At 48.7% G+C, this 19,091-nt stretch overlaps 1 protein-coding gene across 1 annotated transcript; it reads right to left on the bottom strand.

Annotated features, from left to right (window-relative positions):
- Positions 1-6,892: 6,892 nt before the first annotated feature.
- LOC131827736 (small ribosomal subunit protein uS4-like) lies at positions 6,893-7,612 on the bottom strand. The gene has a single exon (XM_059168677.1). The coding sequence runs from the start codon at positions 7,574-7,576 to the stop codon at positions 6,893-6,895; it is 684 nt and encodes a 227-aa protein (XP_059024660.1). The 5' UTR covers positions 7,577-7,612.
- Between the last annotated feature and the right edge of the window lie 11,479 nt (positions 7,613-19,091).

Raw genomic sequence — 19,091 nt, 5'->3', positions numbered from 1 at the left:
AAGGGAGGGCTCAGTAGTGCAGAAGGTTGGAGCAAGAAGAACATTGAACAGGACGACTTGGCCGATCTGGGGATTGGCCTAACACGGGCACTGGCCCTGAGTCAGGATGGTGTGTTGGAGACACCATCGCAGGCATGAGTCCCCCCGGGTTTGGGTGGGTGTGTGGCGTCAGTCTGAGCCCCACCAAGAGAAGAGATGATCCATTCCAGGCTTTCTTTGTGAGGTTTTGTCCTCTGGTGCTTAAGGGTTTGGCTCCCATGGCAGGGATAATGGAAAATTCCTCTTGTATCCAAAGGACAAGCAGGTACCTGCAGGAGAGGAGGGATCTGCAGCCAACCAGATGAAAGCTGCCTGGGTGTAGCAGGGTGACACTGGGGTTGGACTAGTTCCATAGGGCGTCAGGAGGGCTGCCTGGCCCCATTTCCTTTCCCCAGAATGGCCCAGAGGCCTCTGGGATGGGAAATCCTTTTGGTTTCTGTGGATCTAGGGAACTGCGTCATTGGAGTGTGGGCTCCCTGGGGAGGGGAGGAGTCTTTTCCTGAAGGAAGGCTTTTCAATACTCTCTTGCTTTGTCCCTTGTCTCCATGGAGACCTATCTCCATGGAGGTCCAAACAAGAAGTCACTTCCTTGGGGAAGGGGGGGTGCTGTCCCATGGCAGAGAGCCTCCTCTCCTCAGAGTCTCAGCTCTGAGCTATAGCACCTCCACAAGGTGCCATGTCACTGGTTTGCCCCCTGAGTGAGGGCGGTCACTAGGAGAATGAGCTGTAACCTTGCTGAGCCCCGAGCAGGTCAACAGGACGGTCTAAGAACAAGACTCAGAATATCTGGTTTAGAAGAAGCTTCAGAGACCATCTGGGATGCAGGGGTGACATGACTCACCCAAGGCCACACAGTAAGCTCTGTAGAATGGAACCCAAATCCCATCTGATGTTGCTCCTTCCTGCTCCAGAATGAGCCTTTTCCAAGGTCACATAGCAGCTAAGTAGCCAGGCTGGCACCTAAAACTTAGGACATCTGAAAGTAGATCCCAGACCCCAACCTCCTTTCTTTGCCTTCACGTTTCTGGGTCTGCTATTCCCTGTTGTGCCCCCGCTCACAGCCCTCCCGTCTGAGCCTGGGGTGGCTCCTGATCTATGTGCCAACAAGGATCTGTCGGCCTCTGATGCTTTACATGCACATCGGGTGCTGTCTTGTTGAACATGACAGCAAGGAAGAAGCTTTAGGCCTTTCCCGAAAAAGCTGTCTGGATTAATAAAATAATTCTTTTCTGATTGCCAAAATAATATCACTGTTCTTTTCAGAACACCGAGAAACTATGAATAAATAAAAAGAAAGCAGGAAAAATAAACTCATGTTTCTTGGCTGTTTCTCTTGGAAATTGTTCATGTCCTTGTCCATTTATCCATTGACAGCTTTAATGATTGCATTTCAGTTTATTCAAGGACAGTGTCCTTTACATTCATAATTGGGGTAGACAACTTTTTCCCCCCCGCTCCTCATTTGTTGTTTGCGATTACATTTTGAAACATGTTTTTGGAGGTTGGAAGAGGCTGTCTCGATTTTAAGGGACTGGTCCTTTGCCCTGCAGAAACCGTCTCCTGGTGCTGGGACTGGCCAGCTGGCAGGGCGCACAGACAGGCCTTGACCGTGGCTGCAGATATGCTTGTTCATGGCTCTTCTGCTTGCCCAGGGCAGTTCTGCCCTCAAAGTCCCCAGCACGCTAGTCAGAGATGCCAATGCCATTTATTTTCCTTTCCTGTGAAGAACAGGGCTCTGCTCTGGGGGCTGAGAGCCAGAACTGATGAACCAGGGTGGCTCATCCCGGTCCTCTGTGCTTGTTGGGTCACCCCGATAGCATCTCTCTCCAGACACACGGCCCCTTTCAGGTTCCATTGGCTGAAGAGCTGAAGTCATCATTGTGAGTACAGTTTGTGTGGCCGGAGGACCAGCGGCCTGCTCGTCCTGCTTGCACTGCTATTTCTAGAAGTGGTTTTCATGGCCAGCTGAGGAGGTAGGCAGAACAAATGAGTATTTGCTGAGTTTGCATATGAGAAATGAGAGGCTCAGGAGGAACACGGGCAGGGGCGAGACTAGACTCTTAGTTCTGGTGAACTTTGAGATGAGGACAAGATCCTGGGGGCCAGGGGAGCCACCGTCGGGAGGCGGGTGTGTCAGAGAGCTCAAGGGATGGAGTGAGAGGAGGAGGCATCTCTGAGGGTACCCAGGTTGGAGCCACAGACCCCGCCTGCCTGCCTTATTTTCTGGGTTGGTTCTGCTCTCCCCCAGTTTCCTAGAGCCACCCTTCGCCAATCCCAGCAGTGGAAGCAATGGACACACACAGGGCAGCGTGGGGGAGTGGGAACACACACATCCACAGACACGTGTGCTTAACCATGGAACCCCAGGAAGCAGTCTTCTTTAAAGTTAGGATCATGACATGCCCACGATGTTTATCACTACTAGACAATGGTCGCAAGGCACGGCTGATGGGATTAGAAAGAAGGAAGGAGGAAACAACAATGAGATGTACTTATAGATATGACTTTATACTCACAACATCCAGGTTATTCAATTAAAAAACATTGCTAACAGGGTGACTGGGTGACTCAGTTGCTTAAGTATCTGATTTCTTGTTTTCAGCTCAGGTCATGATCTGGGTCGTGAGATCAAACCCGGAGTCAGGTTCTGTACTCAATGCAGAGCTGGCTTGAGATTCTCTCTCTCTTCCCCCTCTGCCCCAAGGCCCGCTCATGTGCTCTCTCTCTTAAAAATAAAAAGTAATTTAAAAAGAAAAAATTGCAAATGACAGATTGCAGTTAGTTGTTTGGGTAACAAAGTACTTTTCAATGTAATAAACAGAAAAATATAATGAAAAAAAGTCCATTTATGATAGCAACAAACAGATCCCATGTAACATACTTACCAAATTATGTATACAATGTATATGAATAAGATTTGAGGATGTTACTAAGAAATACAAACAATGAATAAATGAAAAAATATATTAATAAGAGAGGAAGACCCGTACTACGCATATGCCAACTATCTCTAAATTAATATCTAAATGTAACATAATTTCAATTAAAAATAAGGATTTTTCTGGAATTAAACATGCTGAAATGCTACGGGAAAAGAAACAGATAAGAATAGTCAAATTCTGAGAAATAAAAGGTGGTCTAGGTCTGAAAGATATTAGCTATATTATAAAGCTAAAATAAACTAAACAGTTTGGTAATGATGCGTGAGTAGCTAGACCAATGAAACAGTGTGAAACAGCTGGAAAAATATTCAAATATACATAGAAATTTAGTTTGTGATTAAGAGAACATTTCAAATCAGTGCTGGAAAAGGAGATTATTTAATAAGTGCTGTTATGTTTAGACAAATGGTAGCTATCTAAAACAAAGTTTAGATCCCTTCTTAGATTCTTCTACCAAAATAAATTCCAGATGGAGCAAAGATCTACATTTTAAAAAAGCCCACCATAAAAGTATTAAAAGAAGCCATGGGACATTTTACTTAAATAATATCCAAACGGGGAAGGACTTTGTCTTTTTTAAACATGACACAAAAATCCAGACTCCATATAAGAAAAGAAGGTAGATACACATGATATAAAATTAAAAATTTCTGCCTTGCAAAAATTATTATAAAGATGAAAGATAAGCAACAGACATGGCTGGGGAAAAAGTGTTTCCCACATGTGAGATGCGGACAAAGGGCTAATTTCCTCAATACCTATATAAACTCCTCCAGATGAATATGGGAGAATACTAGCAACCCAAAAGAAGAGAGAACGGTATGCCTAGAGAGTTCTCAGTTCATAGAAATATGAGTAACAGTGGCCTTTAAACACGTGAAGTGGGGGCACCTGGGTGGCTCAGTGGGTTAAGCCTCTGCCTTCGGCCCAGGTCATGATCTCAGGGTCCTGGGATCAAGCCCCACATTGGGCTCTCTGCTCAGCAGGAAGCCTGCTTCCCCCTCTCTCTCTGCTTGCCTCTCTGCCTATTTGTGATCTCTGTCAAATAAATAAATACAATCTTAAAAAAAAAAAAAAAAAGAAAAGAAAAGAGAAAGGCCGAGAGTAGAGTTGGGCTCAAGTTATACTCTATGTGCTGGTGGGTAAGTTGCTTAACGTCTCTGGGCTCTTTTCCTTTATCTGTAACAGTCACGGTCTATCTGAATCCCTAGGCTATGGCCTCTTAGATATTCCAAGCACCAAGCTGGAAATCTGGGGATACAGTGAGGGGAATGACAAGGAGCCGTGTCAGGTGTCAGGGATGCTCTCTCCACCTTCAATGTGCCGGTGAATCCCCTGGGAATCGTGCTGGAATGCATGTTGTGATTAACAGGTCTTGGGCTGTGGCCTGAGATTCTGCTCCCAGGGAATCTCCTGGACCTCAGGTCACACCTGGAGTATGAAGGGGTTAGGTCTCACAGTGTGGACATGGTGGTGCTGTGATTAGGCTGGGGTGCATTCATTCCTCCATTTTTTTTATCATTTGATAAATTCCTGTGTGCTTTTTCTGTTGCCTACTTACTTACACACAGTGGAATTGTCTGCTATGTGTCAGGCATGGTTCTAGAGGCTATACAAATATGGACTTATTTATTCCTCACTGCAATCCCATAGGGCAGTACCGTGACCCTCCTCACTCTGCAGACAGGGAAACTGAGGCACAGAGAGGTGAAGTAACTTGTCCAACACCCCGCATCTGGTTGGTGGCTTAGTGAGGGGCCTCATTGCCAGGCAGGCTGCAGTGCCTGAGCACTTTCTACAGCAGGACATGGAGTGTGTGTGTGTGTGGGGTGGGCGGAGCGGGAAGGCACGGGACCCCAGCCCAGAGAGGAGGCACTTGTAGGGGCTGTGAGGTGATGAGCCTGGGATCTTCTTCCCCTCTTGGACCCCAGCTCATGGAGCAGCCTAGCCCGACCCGCTCCTCTCCCTACTTGAGTGGGGTTGGGCAACAGAGCAGGAGTGCCAAGAAAACAGGAGTGCCAAGAAAACAGGAGTTCCCACAAGCCCCGTGGACACCTGGAAGTAGGGCGCCTGAGCCGTCTTGCAGGTTCCAGGGAATCCCAGGAACAAGAAGTCACGGTGGTACAGTGAGGGGCCGGGGGTTAAGGTGAAGTTGAGTCTCCTCAAGGCAGGAACCATGCGGTGGCGAGGCCTCGCACTCGCGGAGATGACCGTGGGCAGTCGTAGGTCCAGAACCGGAGCTCTGGGGGAATGATCGAGTTCTGGTATCTACTGGGGAGAGGTGAGCATCAAGATGGCATCCAAGGCCGCAGGAGCGGCAGAGCCTACCAGGGAGAGTCCAGAGATTAGGGATGGCAGCCCCAGGGGCATCGCCATTTGAGAAACAGGCAGCTGAAGAAGGTTCACAAAGATTTGAAAACGATGGTCAGGAGGTGCCTGGGTGGCTCCGTGGGTTAAAGCCTCTGCCTTTGGCTCAGGTCATGATCTCAGGTCTCTGCTCAGCGGGGAGCCTGCTTCTTCCTCCCTCTCTCTGCCTGCCTCTCTGCCTGCTTGTGATCTCTGCCTGTGAAATAAATAAATAAAATCTTAAAAACAAAACAAAACAAAACAAAACAAAACACAGTGGTCCGAAGGATGGTACGAGAACGGGGAGCGAGTGTGACATTCTTTTGGAATGACTGCAAACAGAAGCCCTGAAAACGTCCTCGTCAGGTGTGGACAGTTTATTTCCCGAGGTTCACTGGAGGAAGGATGAGTTGAACAATAGAGCAGTTTTCAGCGGGCTCTGCCCTTGTTTTACATTCTTCCGTAGATGACACAGTTTCCCATATGTTGTTTTGGCAGGGATCTCTGCATAAACATGTATACACACAAATATACATATATTTGCTGGCCCATATGTTTAGATCGATTCGGCTAATATTTATTGAGTCTTGATTATGTGCAAAGCACAGCACGTCCCGGGGGTTGCCAGAATGTGAATGCCATGTGCTGAAGACTGAGATCCAACAGGGAACCCAAAGTGATGGTCCCCAAGCAGGTGTGTCCCCTTAATGTAGGACTTCAGGGAAGCCTTTAATCAAACTGTGCATCAGACTTGGTTGATTGATCTCCTGGACCAAATCCTGGAGCAGAGAAATCCACCTTCCCTGAAAACCTCCTGCCAAGTGAGAAATCGCCTCTTGTCTTGTATAAGCCACTGTTATTTGGCTTCTGTGAGAGTGTTAGCCTCCTAATGCGTGCTTCCAGACATATGGCCCCGAAATCACTGCAGAGAAAGGGAAGCAGCCTGGGAAGGGTGTCCCTCCTTAGGTGGCATGGGATAGGCTCTCAGTTTTGTAAATCTCTTAACAAAATTTGCTTAAACCCAAGCTTGTGTTCTGCATGGGACCCTCTCCCTACCTTTGTACCTGCTCTTCTTCCTGGCCTGATCATGGGACGGGTGGTTCCAGACACAGTCCACACATGCAAGAGGCAAAATAGAAGGCAGCACTGCCTGTGAAGGTCGAAGGTCAAAGGTCAAAGTGGTTCAGGCCCTGGAGTCCCGACCTGGGGCATAGGGCTGAGGGGAGAGAGGGAGGAGCTGAAGCTGTAGGTCAAGATGCTTTTTGACTGAGTGAGAAATAAAGGACAATCATGTGGAGAGGGGGAGGAATGATTGGCTTGGAGACTGATTTTAGCAGGTAACAATAAAAGGGCGTCCTCGTTTAAGTTTTATTTTGCTTTTACAAGACTGGAAGGAAGTTGACAAGTTGGGGAAAATAAGGGTTACTCAAATGCTGTCCTTTTGCTGTTGGGTGGGACCAGGGATATGATGATAGCTCATCCCTAGGGGACCCACGTGGCCTGGTAACATTCTGCCCCAAATGGCTTTTATTTGGGAGCAGATTAAATGTGCTTTATTTATTTATTTATTTATTTCCCAAAGCATTGGTTCTTTTATTATGTGACTGGGAAACTAGACAATCCATGGGTCCCGGGGGTAGGGGGTAGGGCGGATGGGAAGGATAGGCTCGATCCTCCTCTTCCTGATCGCGGGCGCCAGCCCCACCCTGGCCCTTCTTGGCATTCTTCCTCTTCACACGCCCTGGGCGGCCACCCGCATTCGGAGAGCGCGTGGAGAAGTCAATGTGCTTCTGGGAATCCGGGCGGACGATGAAGGACCGGATGCTCACCACTTGCTTTCGGACCCTGACGTGGCGTTGGCGGATCAGCACCCGGGCGTGGTGGATGGACTTGGCCAAGCCCAGCTTGAAGACCTGGGTCTGCAGACGCCTCTCCAAGGAATCCTCAATCTTCAGACCCAGGATATAATCCAGCTTCATCTTGCCCTCGTCCAGCACTCCAATGCGCACCAGTCGAGGAAGCAAGGCATTGCCCTCAAACAGGCGCCGCGGGTCCTTCTCGTCCAGCATCAGCAGCTCCCGCGCGGCCTTGCGGATCTTGGCCAAGGTGAAGACCCTCCACACCTCACGTTTGTTCCGGAGCCCATATTCGCCGATCAGCTTCAGCTCTTGGTCGAGCCGCGACTTCTCGAAGGGCCTCCGAGGGGTCATGTAGGTCTTGCGACAAACCCAGCTCCGGGCCACCGGCATGTTGGCTGCGAGCGCGAGCCGTAACGTCCGCGCTCTGGGAAAGCGCTTATTTTTTAATGTTAACAATGATGGGGGAAGTTCTAATAGACCCAAAAGAAGACAGAATGGTCTCCTGAAAGCAGCATGACCTCAGGCTAATCCTGTCTTAGTCCCACTGCCATCTATTTCCCCTCCCTCATTTTAAAGCAAATGCCAGGCATCTTATTACATGATCCATAAATATGGCATTTTAACATGTATCTCTTAAATATAAAACACATAACCACAAGGCCATTATCACATTAAAAAATAATTTCCTTAATATCCTTAATTATACAGGCAGTGCTTGAATTCTTAATTATTTAGTAAATGTGTTTTTATTTTATTTTTTAAAACGATTTTATTTATTTATTTGAGAGTGGGAGCACCAGCAGGCAGAGGGGCAGAGGGAGAGGGAGAAGTAGACTCCCCGCTGAGCAGGAAGCCTGATGTGGGACTCTATCCCAGGACCCTGGGATCATGAGCTGAGCTGAAGGCAGATGCTTAACTGACTGAGCCACCCAGGTGGCCCCAATAAATGTGTGTGTGTGTGTGTGTGTTTTAAAGATTTTATTTATTTATTTGACAGAGAGAGATCACGAGTAGGCAAAGAGGCGAGCAGAGAGAGGGGGAAGCAGGTTCCCTGCTGAGCAGAGAGCCCGATGTGGGGCTCGATCCCAGGACCCTGAGATCATGACCTGAGCCAAAGGCAGAGGCTTAACCCACTGAGCCACCCAGGCACCCCAACAAAAGTGTTTTTATTTATAATTTTTCTGTTTGAGTCCGATCTAGATAAGACCCACACACTGTGATTGGTCAGTATGTCATTTAAGTATTCTTTACTATATAGATTCCCCTCTGCTTTTCTCTTTTTAAACCTGTGTAATTCATTTGTAAAAGAAACCAGCTTTCGTTTGGGTCCTGCAGAATTTCTCCTGTCTGGACTTGACTGGTTGTATGCTCATGGTACATTTTATTCGCTCCATATTTCCTGCAAATTGGTAGTTTTCATCTAGAGCTGCATTGTCCCATGTAGTAGCTCCTGGCCAAGAACAGATTAAATTACATAAAATTTCAGCAGCTCGCTAGCCACATGAGGCTCTGCTGCCGAGTCACACAGTACAGATTAGAGAACACGTCCATAATGGTGAAAACTGCTACTGGACATTTAATGGTTGAGAAGCTTAACCAAACTTAAATTTAATATTTTTTTGGAAGACTGTTTCGGAGGTGGTGTTATGAATGTTCAGCAGAGGTTCATAGTACCTGGTTGTATCGTTGTCTCTCTTACAGTCTTAGCAGCCTCTGATGCTAGTACCATTCATTCATCAGGAGAAATATGTGTCTTTGAGGTTAGTGATGCCAACATCAGCCCCTCGGGTGTTCCCTCTCTCCGTCTCTCCAGTTCTACAAATCTGGCGTCTCCGACTGCTCCTTGGGACTCTCTTCTCCCTCTGGCTTGTCTTGTTGGTTTTATACCCTAACCACTTCTGAAATTAGGCCTCCTGTTTCCATTTTTGGAGCTAGCACACTGTTCCAAGTCACCTTCATCTCTGAGAAACCAAAATGACTGCTGCTGGGTCTCCCAGCGTCACATCGGCCTGAACCTAGAACTCTGCTCAAAGGACGGCAACATTGCCCTGCTCCCGGATCCAGGCTCCCCGTGCGACCCACCGAGACCTGGCCTCGGCGGGGTCTCCTCTCTACACACTTCCTGCTTACCAGTACCTCCAGAGATTAAACCCTGGAACCTGGTTACATCAGGCAGGGCTAACACTTCAGCTGTTGAATCCTGGAGAGGCCACTGGGAGTCTGGAGGAGGAGACAGGTCACTGGGGAGTGCTCATGGGGCTGAGGCAGTGGCTACATTTACCAAAGGGTACAAATGTATTTCAGTATTTTAATGACTGGCTGAACTCTAACACTGTACTTGGTGAGTTTTTGCCCGTGTAGCCCATACCGCTTATTCTGCCACACTGACTTTCATCTAGTTGCTAAAACTTTCTAAGCTCCCTCTAGTCAAGGAATATTCTCCCCCCCCCACCACCCCAACTCCTACTCATCCTTCAGGTTCCCATTGAAGGTTCCCCTCCTCAGGGAGGGCCTTCCTGACCCCTTCTGGGCTATGAGTTTCTTCTTTCATCCTCCAAAGAAAGTGTGTTTCCTCCTAGCCTTGTTTCTGATTTCACACGTGTTTTTGGCTTTGCTCAACACTCTGTTTCTACCTCGTGATGGTACACAGTAAGTGTGCACCATTATTTTTGTTGAAGGAGTAAAATGAGAATTGAATGAATAGATTGAACTTTTAATATTCGATGTTATTTGTTTTGCTGGGTATTTTCGTTCCTCATTTTGTACCACTTGTTATCATTAATTTACAAATAATCGTTTATCTTTGCAGACAAACTGTGTCTCTGTCTAATTTGTTACCTGGAGGATCTGGTTCATTCCCACTCCACAGAGACCATTTTGCTCATTTGTAGTTCCTCAGACACCTGGTGCTCCATGACACCTGGGGCCGGCCATGAAGGAGGGTACAAGTGTTGCCTGTGTGGACAAGAATCACACCAATGCAGTAAACAGTGGTGCAGACAAAGGCACAGTGTGCTGAGACCAGTGGAGTAAAATTAAGGAGCGGGCCACAGGGTTTCGTGTATGGAGTCCTGCTCTAGTTTCTGGGGCATGGGAGTGAAAAAGATTGATTCCTTACCTCCAGGCTATTTTTTCCCGTGGGGAAGGACACACTCTAATGAGATACATAAATGAGCAACAACATAGAGCAGGTCAAGTTTTGAGAAGAGAATGGAGTGATTTGTAGAAACCAGGGGAATCTACTGTAAGGAAAGTTCAGGGAAGTCTTCCTGGAGGAGGTGACATTTGAGCAGAGCCATGAAGGATGAGAAGGAGAATGCAGGCAGAGGAAATAGCCAAGTACAGATGGCCAGAGCTGAGAAGGAGCCAGCTGGTGACCCGGGGAAGAGGACCTCAGCCTCAGTTTTGCCATCTGTAAAATGGGAACAAGGGCACCTGCCAGCTGCTGAGGCTGTAGTTATCTTTGTCAAGATTATGATGGCCATTTAGTTCAGGACTAGCTTTAACAGAGCTGATGCTTTCACCCAGTCGAGGCAACAGATTCATCCATTACATGTTCTGACTTCCCCTGGAGAATACGATTTACTCCTTCGAAGTGGTTATGACACTAGACCCTCACACACACATCCATACATGGGTGCCCACATACACAACACCCACAGGGATTTTGTCCTGTGACTGTAGGCCTCCAGCTCCCAGACTGCATCTTAGAGAGAGCGCAGATTTTGTCATTTCAGGCTTCAGGCTTCCAGCTCAATCCCCCTCCTTCCTTCCCAAGTCTGTGGGAGGAGCCGGCTGTCAACAGCACAGAAGGAGGTGGGGGCAAGGCTGGGCAGTGGGGCGGGGCGGGGGGGGGGCGGGAACCAAGCCACCTGATCAGCATACAGATGCACCGTAGTCTCCTCCAAAGCTCATTTGCATCATTCCGCAGGGAGACCACAGCACCCTTTGCAGCAGGGGCTGGGGACTTAAAGGCAGCACGGAAGCCAAGCCACCAAAGCTGGGGTGCAGGGAAGGCATCGTGTCACCTGTGGGTTGGGAAGAAACAGGTGAATCCTGGGGGGAAGAGAAGCAGTAGGGAAGAGAAAGGCCCAAAGGAAAAGGAAAGTCCAAAAAAAAAAAAAAAAAGAGGAGAACCACAGAGATGATTCCACCTCTTTTTAATCATGGGCTCTCTCCCAGGCTTGGCATCTAGACGAGTTTCCTGCTTCATGGGACTGTGGGGACTCTGCCCACAGCTGGTCTTTAGCCTGCTTTATCTCAGTTCATAGCAAGACCATTCTCTGAGCCGCTCCAGCCACAGCCGGGCTGTCATCCCTCACTTTTTTTTTTTTTTAAAGATTTTATTTATTTATTTGAGAGAGAGTGGCAAAGCACGAGAGGGAGGAGGGTCAGAGGGAGAAGCAGACTCCCCGCTGAGCGGACAGCCTGATGCAGGACTGGATCCTGGGGGTCCAGGAGCATGGCCGGAGCAGAAGGCAGACGCCTCACTGACTGAGCCACCCAGGCGCTCCTCACCCTTGACTTCTTTCCTCGTCTCCCATTCCACATTCATTCTGTCCATCAGGGAAGCCCGTTGGTTAGACTTTCCAAATATACCCAGAACGTGACCAGACCACCTCACCCCACTCCCACTGCATCACTTCTCTCCTGGGTCAGCGAAAGGATCTCCTTCCAGCTGCCCTCTCTCTACCGGTGCCCTGTACAGTCTGGTCTCAAGGCACCGCCAGAGTGACGCTGTTAAAGGTGTAGCAGGTGGGGCTGAATCCTCCCGTGGAGCTATGGAAGCCTAAGCCTCAGGACCCCTCCCTTGCAAAGCCATTTGCAGAGTTCTGGGAGGGGCGCTAGCAGCATCTTCATATAGTCACACAACTTTGTAAAATCTGCAAAAGTAAGAGTTTTAAGCTGCAGTTAGCTAAGACCCCTGTCCCTCTCCATCCCGATTTCTCTCCTTGCCTCTCCCTTCTGATGGGTAGCGGTAGAGTACCTGGGAGATTTGGGGGAATCTGGTAGAGTCAGGCTTTCATGAGTTGGGCATGCATTTTTATTTGATGGGGTGTATTTAATGTGATTCATAGTAACTTTCGTATATCGTAAATGTATTACTGGCTACTCCAATGTTGGAATGGTTTTCAAGAAGTCTTCTGCCACCCATGTTCCCAAACTGAGGTTGTATGGTGACATGAGCATGTTTTATGTGCCCCACCCAGAAGTGTGTGTGTATTGGGTGGTGTGTTAATTTCCTATTGCTACGTATCAAACGATCACAGTATCATGGCTTAAAACAGAAATGTACCCTCTCACAATTCTGGAGGTCAGAAGTCCGAAATCAATACCCCTGGGCCAAATCCAAAGCTCTAGGAGAGGAAACCATTCTTTGTCCCTTCCAGCTTCTGGTGGCTGTTGGTGTTCTTTGGCTCATGGTTACATAATTCTATTCTTTGCCTCCATGGTCACATTGCCTCCTCCTGTTCTGGGTGTGTTTAATCTCCCCTTGCCTCTTTCTTGTGAGGATGCTGGCCATGGCATTCACAGCTCACCCAGATAATCCAGGAAAATCTTCTCATCTCAGGATCCTTAACTTAATCACAATGTGGTCCGATGAGATACAAAAAGACCACTGTTGGACTTCCTGGCAAAGACTATGTGTTTTCCCCCTTGAAAACAGTAAAGAGTGAAAATTCATGATCAAGAACTTGTTTAGCCAGGACACCTAGGTGACTCAGTTGGTTAAGCATCTACCTTCCACTCAGGTAATGATTCTAAAGTCCTGGGATCAAGTCCCGCATCAGGCTCCTTGCTCAGCAGGGAGTCTGCTTCTCCCTTTGCCTGCTGTTCCCCCTGCTTGTGTGCTCTCTCTCCTTCCCTCCCTCTCTCTGTCTGACAAACAAATAAATAAAATCTTAAAAAAAAAAAAAAAAGAACTAGTTTAGCCATGTAGGGCTCCTGCAAGAGGGAGCCAACTGAAGATTAAAGCCAACACAGAGGAAGGAAGGACCTGGAGAAGCAGAGAGAAATGGAGCCAGGGTTCTCATGACATGTTATGAGCTCTTGGACCACACATAGCCTGAAGCCCATCTCACCCACATCTGGTCTTTTCAGTTATGAGAGCCAGTAATTTCCTCTTTATTTTAAGATTGAGCTAGATGTTTTGTCACTCACATCAAAGGGTTCCCACTGATACTCACTTTAACCTCAATTCCTTACCTTAAAAAGGAAGCCAAATATTCTACAGAATTATGGTTAAAATTTAAATTAGATATCATATATAACATACGTGTTGGTTCCTGGTACCTGGAAATTCTCCTGTTGAATGATGACTGTTAATATTTAACAATTTATCATGGTAAGAACAAATGGAACTTATACCAAGCTGGTACATTTGGGTTATAATTATTAAAATCTAAACCTTCCTAGAATCCAACACCTGTCTTCAATACTAGAGCTTTACAGTAAGAACGCCTTAAAGTGCAGGCCTGGCTTGGGTGTGACTACCTCCTCGAGCTCACTACCCATAAGGTTACCCTTTTCTTTCTGCTCTGGAACTGAGCTGAAACCTGTCTCTACAGCTCCATCCAGTGCCCCTGGCTCTGCTTGTTGTTGATGTTGGTTTTTTGGGCGGGGGGGAGTGTCTGGAAGGGAGGGGCAGAAGGAGTCTACTGCTCTGTTCTACACTATTCCTGATTCTTCAGTAGATTCACCTTTGGAAATCTTGTGTGTTTTCAGTCTCTGCTGTGGTACTGCCTTGTCTCCTCAGGGCTTGAGGACCCCCCGGCTTCGATAGGTGCCATGGGCGGTGTGGGAGGCACATAGGCAAATATCTACAGGGAAAGTCACTTGTGCACACACTTGCATGTGCATGCTTGTGCGCCCTCCCCTGAGGGATTTGGGTCTTCCCTGCCTGCGTTAGGGTCCAGGGACAGTCGACTGGCTTTCACACACAGTGCACATGTGGCTGATGTGCAATACAATTTCCAGGCATTGGAATTGTGTCTGGAGGTGCTTTTCTCATTGTCTGTTTTGGCAGCTTCGAATGAGATCCCCAGGGCCAAACTTGCCTGAGCAGACCCTCCGACAGCTAACTCCACTCGTGTGTGCACTGGGTGCCAGGGTCCTAGAATTCCCTACTACGTCCTGGGATCCATGTCTGAGGCTTATGGCTTCCATGTGTCTATTTATTGGGGCTCTTGTGCAGTGTGGGGTGGACTATGCCTTCCCCAAGTACCACACGGAGTAGGAGAGAGCAACCGCGTAGGATTGTGTAGAGGGGTACAGGAGAGGAGAAACCACTGGGGCAGAATCTGGCAGAGACAAGAGCAGAGTTGGTGTGGTCTTTGTGGCTGCTCCTTTATCTAATCACATAGTCAGTAATTGGTAAGTGTCTCAGGTGGTTGCAGGTGGGGCCTGCTCTGATCAGGAGTTCATGTTTCCTCTTGGCAGGGTAAGTCCAACACCTATTAATCAATCACCTTCCATGTTCCCGGCACAGGGCTGGGAGCTGGAGATGCGAGAGGAAGAGCAAGCCCGAGCCGCAGCAGGGCTGCAGTCAGCTGGAGGAAGTGCAGGAATCGCACAGTTGGGTGGAGTGGTGGTTAGGATGCTAGTGTGGGGTGAGGTGCTGGAGGATCCAGGGCAGTCTGGGAAGGCTTCTGGGAGGCAGTGATGTTGGCCCTGATTCCCGAAAGATGCACAGGAGTGTATGAAGTGAAGAGCATTTTGAAAAGCAGAGCAAACTGCCTGTGCCTGTGACACAGAGAGTATATTAGGAACTGAATGGTATTTCAAGCCCCCAGTCGTATGTTGACACCATAACCCCCAATATGATGGCATTTGGAGATGGGGCCTTTAAGGAGGTAATTAAAGTGCAATGGATCACAAGGAGGAGGTCCTAATCCAATATGACTTGGGTCCTTAAAAGAAGAGGAACAGACACCAGGGATGCATGTGCACAGAGGCCAAGACCAAATGAAGATGCAGGGAGAAGAGGGCCATCTACCCAGGAGAAGAGCCTCAGGAGAAATCAGTCCTGGCTCTTTGGCCTTCGAGCCTCCAGAACTGTGAGAAAATCAGTATCAGTTGTGTAAGCTGCCCAGTCTGGGGCAGCCTTCACAGACTAACAGAGACTGTAAGTCTGGGGAGACCCAGTGAGGACAGAAAGAGATGGGGGTGGGGTGTCGGGGTACGGAATGTGGGGTCCCACGGACCCCACAGGTCTTTATTTCAAGAGCCATTGAAATACTAGTAGTGAGGTATAGAAATCAACACACAAGTAGACATTGGAGCTCACTTTGAGAAAGCCAGGGGATTTTGAATCTGTCCTTATTATGCTTGTCTCCTTCACACTGGAGTGTCAAGTCCGAAACAACAGAGACTCAGCTGTGCTCTTTGCTGCTGAGCCACATGGCCCAGAACCATGTCCAACAACCCAGTTGGTGCTTGACAACTACTCCAGGGGTGAATCATGGAGAGATTTGTGGGTAGACAGTGTATTCTGAGGTCCAGAGGGAAGGGAGATTTGTTCTGACTGGTTGGCTGGAGAAGGCTGGAGTTAGGAGCAATTATATAAATTGTGGGGTCCCGTGCAAAATGAAAATCCGAGGTTGCTTGTCCAAAAATGATCAGGAATTTCAAGCCAGTGTCAGCAGAGTATTCACTCAAACGTGGGTCCTTCTGAGCTAAGGGGCCTGTGTGACTGCACAGAGCACAGGTCCAGGAAGCCATCCCTGGTTGGAGCGCATCCTGGAAAGCTTCGTGGAGGAGGAGGCGGTATTTGAGGTAAATTAATTCTGGGCCTGGGGAGGGACTTTCTCAGAGAAAGGGATGGAATCCGCTAATAAGATCCCTGAGATAGTGGGCAGATACTTTCTTCTAGTGCTTAAAAAAAAAAAAAAAAAAAAAAAAGTGTCTGAACCTCATTCCTCTGAGCTCTATTTTGGGGTGGGTCTCATTAATAACAGATGAACTCTGGTCCTAGGGACATCAGAGGTCATTTTTCATTCTCTTTAGGGCTTGATGAGCTATAAGGATCCCGCAGAATCTCAGCCCTAATTGAAATGGATTCTCTTCCATTTAGCTCCTTTGCTCCTTTGTAACTAAGCAAAGACCAGCAGCAAGGACAGCCTTGCTTGAACACGAACCCCTGGCACAGTGTCTGCCGAGGTCAACCCCTGTGCGGCGGGGCACCTGCTGAGCTGAGCTCCCGGTGTTGCACACCTGCCTCGTCCTAGTGGTGGCCCAGCAGAGACAGCACTGAGTGTCAGGAAGACGTGGCCTGGGGATGCTGCTGGCCGAGTATGGTCAGCTGCCCAGTGTGATGCAGGACCCAGCAAGGAGGTGGCCTTGTCACAGTGAACAGCACGTGTTCTACCCCAGGTGCTCCGGGCTGGGCAGGGCGGCTTCACTGGTAAGAGTTCCCTTGGATCCTAACCGAGTTTCCTTGGGCCACCGTAACAGCCACACACTTGGGGGCTTAAGACAAAAGAAATTCAATGTTTCACTGTTCTGGAGGCTGAAAGTCGGATATCCAGATGTCTGTCAGCATGGCTGTGCTCCGTCTGAAGGCTGCAGGGAAGGATGTAGCTTTTGATGGTTGCCGGCCACACCGGTCGCTCTGTGGCTTGACATTCCTTCTATCTTGCCTCCCCTGTCATATGACATTCTCTCTCTGACGGTGTTCCCATTTCCCTCCTCTTATGAGGACGCAGTCATGGCATGAGGAGGCACCCTCTGTAATATGACTTCATCTTAAACTTGACGACATCCACAAACACCCCATTTCTAGATAAGGTCACGTTCGCAGGTCCTACGGGTCAGGTCTTAATCATATATTTTGGGGAAACACAATTCAACTCACAACTCCTTACTGTCTTACTGTGCAAGACAGTAAGAGACATGAGTACCGGGACGCCTGGATGGCTGTCGGTTAAGCGTCTGCCTTCGGCTCAGGTCATGATCTTGGGGTTCTGCGATTGAACCCCACATTAGGCTCCCTGCTGAGCGGGGGGTCTGCCTCTGCCTTTGCCCGCTGCTCCCTGGCTTATGCTCTCTCTCTGACAAAGAAATAAATAAGATCTTACCAAGGGGAACAAAGAGAGACAGAGAGAGAGAGAGAATCATGAGTACCAACGCACAGAATGCCACCCTGCACAAATCATTTCTTTAAGCCCTCTTCCTGTTCCATTTGCTCGGCAGCTCTGTCAGGTAGTTTGGGAGGAAGCCTTAAGCCCATTTGACAGCCGGGAAAATTGAGTTGTAAAACATTTTAAGGGGCAGCAAGGGGCACATATAATATTTGGGTGGCGGGAGGTAAGAAGGGAAATGAAGTGGCTAACAGAACTGGAGACGTGAGGCAGGCCACCACTCTGAAGACTGCGCCTGAGAAAGGTTTTAGGATCACATCCTTGTCTGTGGACCGCGTGGGCCACAACTTAGCATTTATTGGACGTTTCCCGTGTGGTGGGCACTGTGCTAAACCCTGTAACCAAATCCTTAGATTTAATCCTTATATCCGCCTGGTGCTGTGGGCATTACGACTACTCCCTGGCCACAGGGAGGGACCTGAGTGAGACCCACGGTGGTAAATGGGGAAGCCGGGGGTTCGCACCCAGGCAGTTGGAAGTCAAAGCTCATGCCCTGTCCCTGGGCCATTCTCATTGTTGGCGGGGCTGGAGGCAGGCGGAAGCTCAGAGTCCCACCAGATGGGGAGAGGAGCCCACTGTTGGGGAGGTGTCTGTTACACGTGTTGGAGAAGGTGAAGAATGGGGTACAGAGTGCCATAAGGGTCCAGCCTTGGGTTAGCAAACTTTTCCTGTTAAGGGCCAGATAGCAAATATCTCAGGTTTTGCAAGCCACATAGTCCGTCGCAAACTCCCCCACATAAAATGTGCAAATGAATGAGTGTAGCTGTGTTCCAATAAAACTTTATTGACACTGAAATTTGAATTTCATATGATTTTCATATGTTGTGAATACTGTTTTTATTCATTTCCTCCCACCCTCCACCCCGGGTCCTCTCCAGTCATTGAAAAATCCAAAAACCATCCTTAGCCTGAAGCTGTTCAAAACCAGGCAGCAGGCTGGATTTGGCCTGTGGGCTGTGCTTTGCAGGCCCCTGGAACAGACTCAAGCTGGTGCTTGTCTGCTGAACACGTGAGGGCTTTGCCCCATCAGAGGGTTTCAGAGAATACGGTCAAGGCAGGAAACTTCTCATTCAAACGGTGACAAGAGCAAAAGGGCCAAATGAGTGGTGTGATTTCTGAGAATTGCATTTCATATAGCAAACTCCTGAAAGTTCTGGCTTTCATGATGGCACCCTAAAAAATAAGAGACACTGAGGATCACATCCTTGTCTCTGGACCGCGTGGTTCTGCCTTAGGAACCCTGAGACAGGTGTGCAGATGAGTGGACCTTCCTAGAGGAACACCTGAGTTCCAGGCCCCTCCGGAGGCCTCCAGCGGCCGTGCATGGTGGAGGCAGGGTGGGGCTGGTCCTTGATCCAAGCCCAGTACCTCTTCACACCATTAGGTTTCAGATGGTGGCTAGGCCGTTGCTGGAGGCGGTGGTGATGGAGCCCAATCTCCTGTTCCTGGGGACGAGAAGGAAGGTGTGGGTGGAGGCAGCAACCGGGAGCAGCTGGGGGAACAGTGCAGTGTGTGGGGGGGAGCAGTTAAAGAGGCGCATGGTGTGGGTTTGTCGAGTGGGCGTAGCTGCAGGGTATGGATTGTAGCGCATCCCCGCTCATTTCCCAGACCCATGCAGATCCCCATCTTTTCTGGAGTGGCAGCAGGGTCCTGGAGCCCTTGCTAAGCCCTTTGCTGAGAAGAGGGTGGAAGAAGCTAGCTACTGCTTTCACATTCCAGTGCTGGCATTAACTAGCTGTGTGACCTTCGGCAAGTTTCAGAACCTC

This window comes from Mustela lutreola, chromosome 3, assembly GCF_030435805.1.
Source record: "Mustela lutreola isolate mMusLut2 chromosome 3, mMusLut2.pri, whole genome shotgun sequence".
Classification (NCBI taxonomy): domain Eukaryota; kingdom Metazoa; phylum Chordata; class Mammalia; order Carnivora; family Mustelidae; genus Mustela; species Mustela lutreola.
The sequence above is the reverse complement of the archived record's forward strand: the minus strand, read 5'-3'. Positions and strand labels throughout refer to the sequence as shown.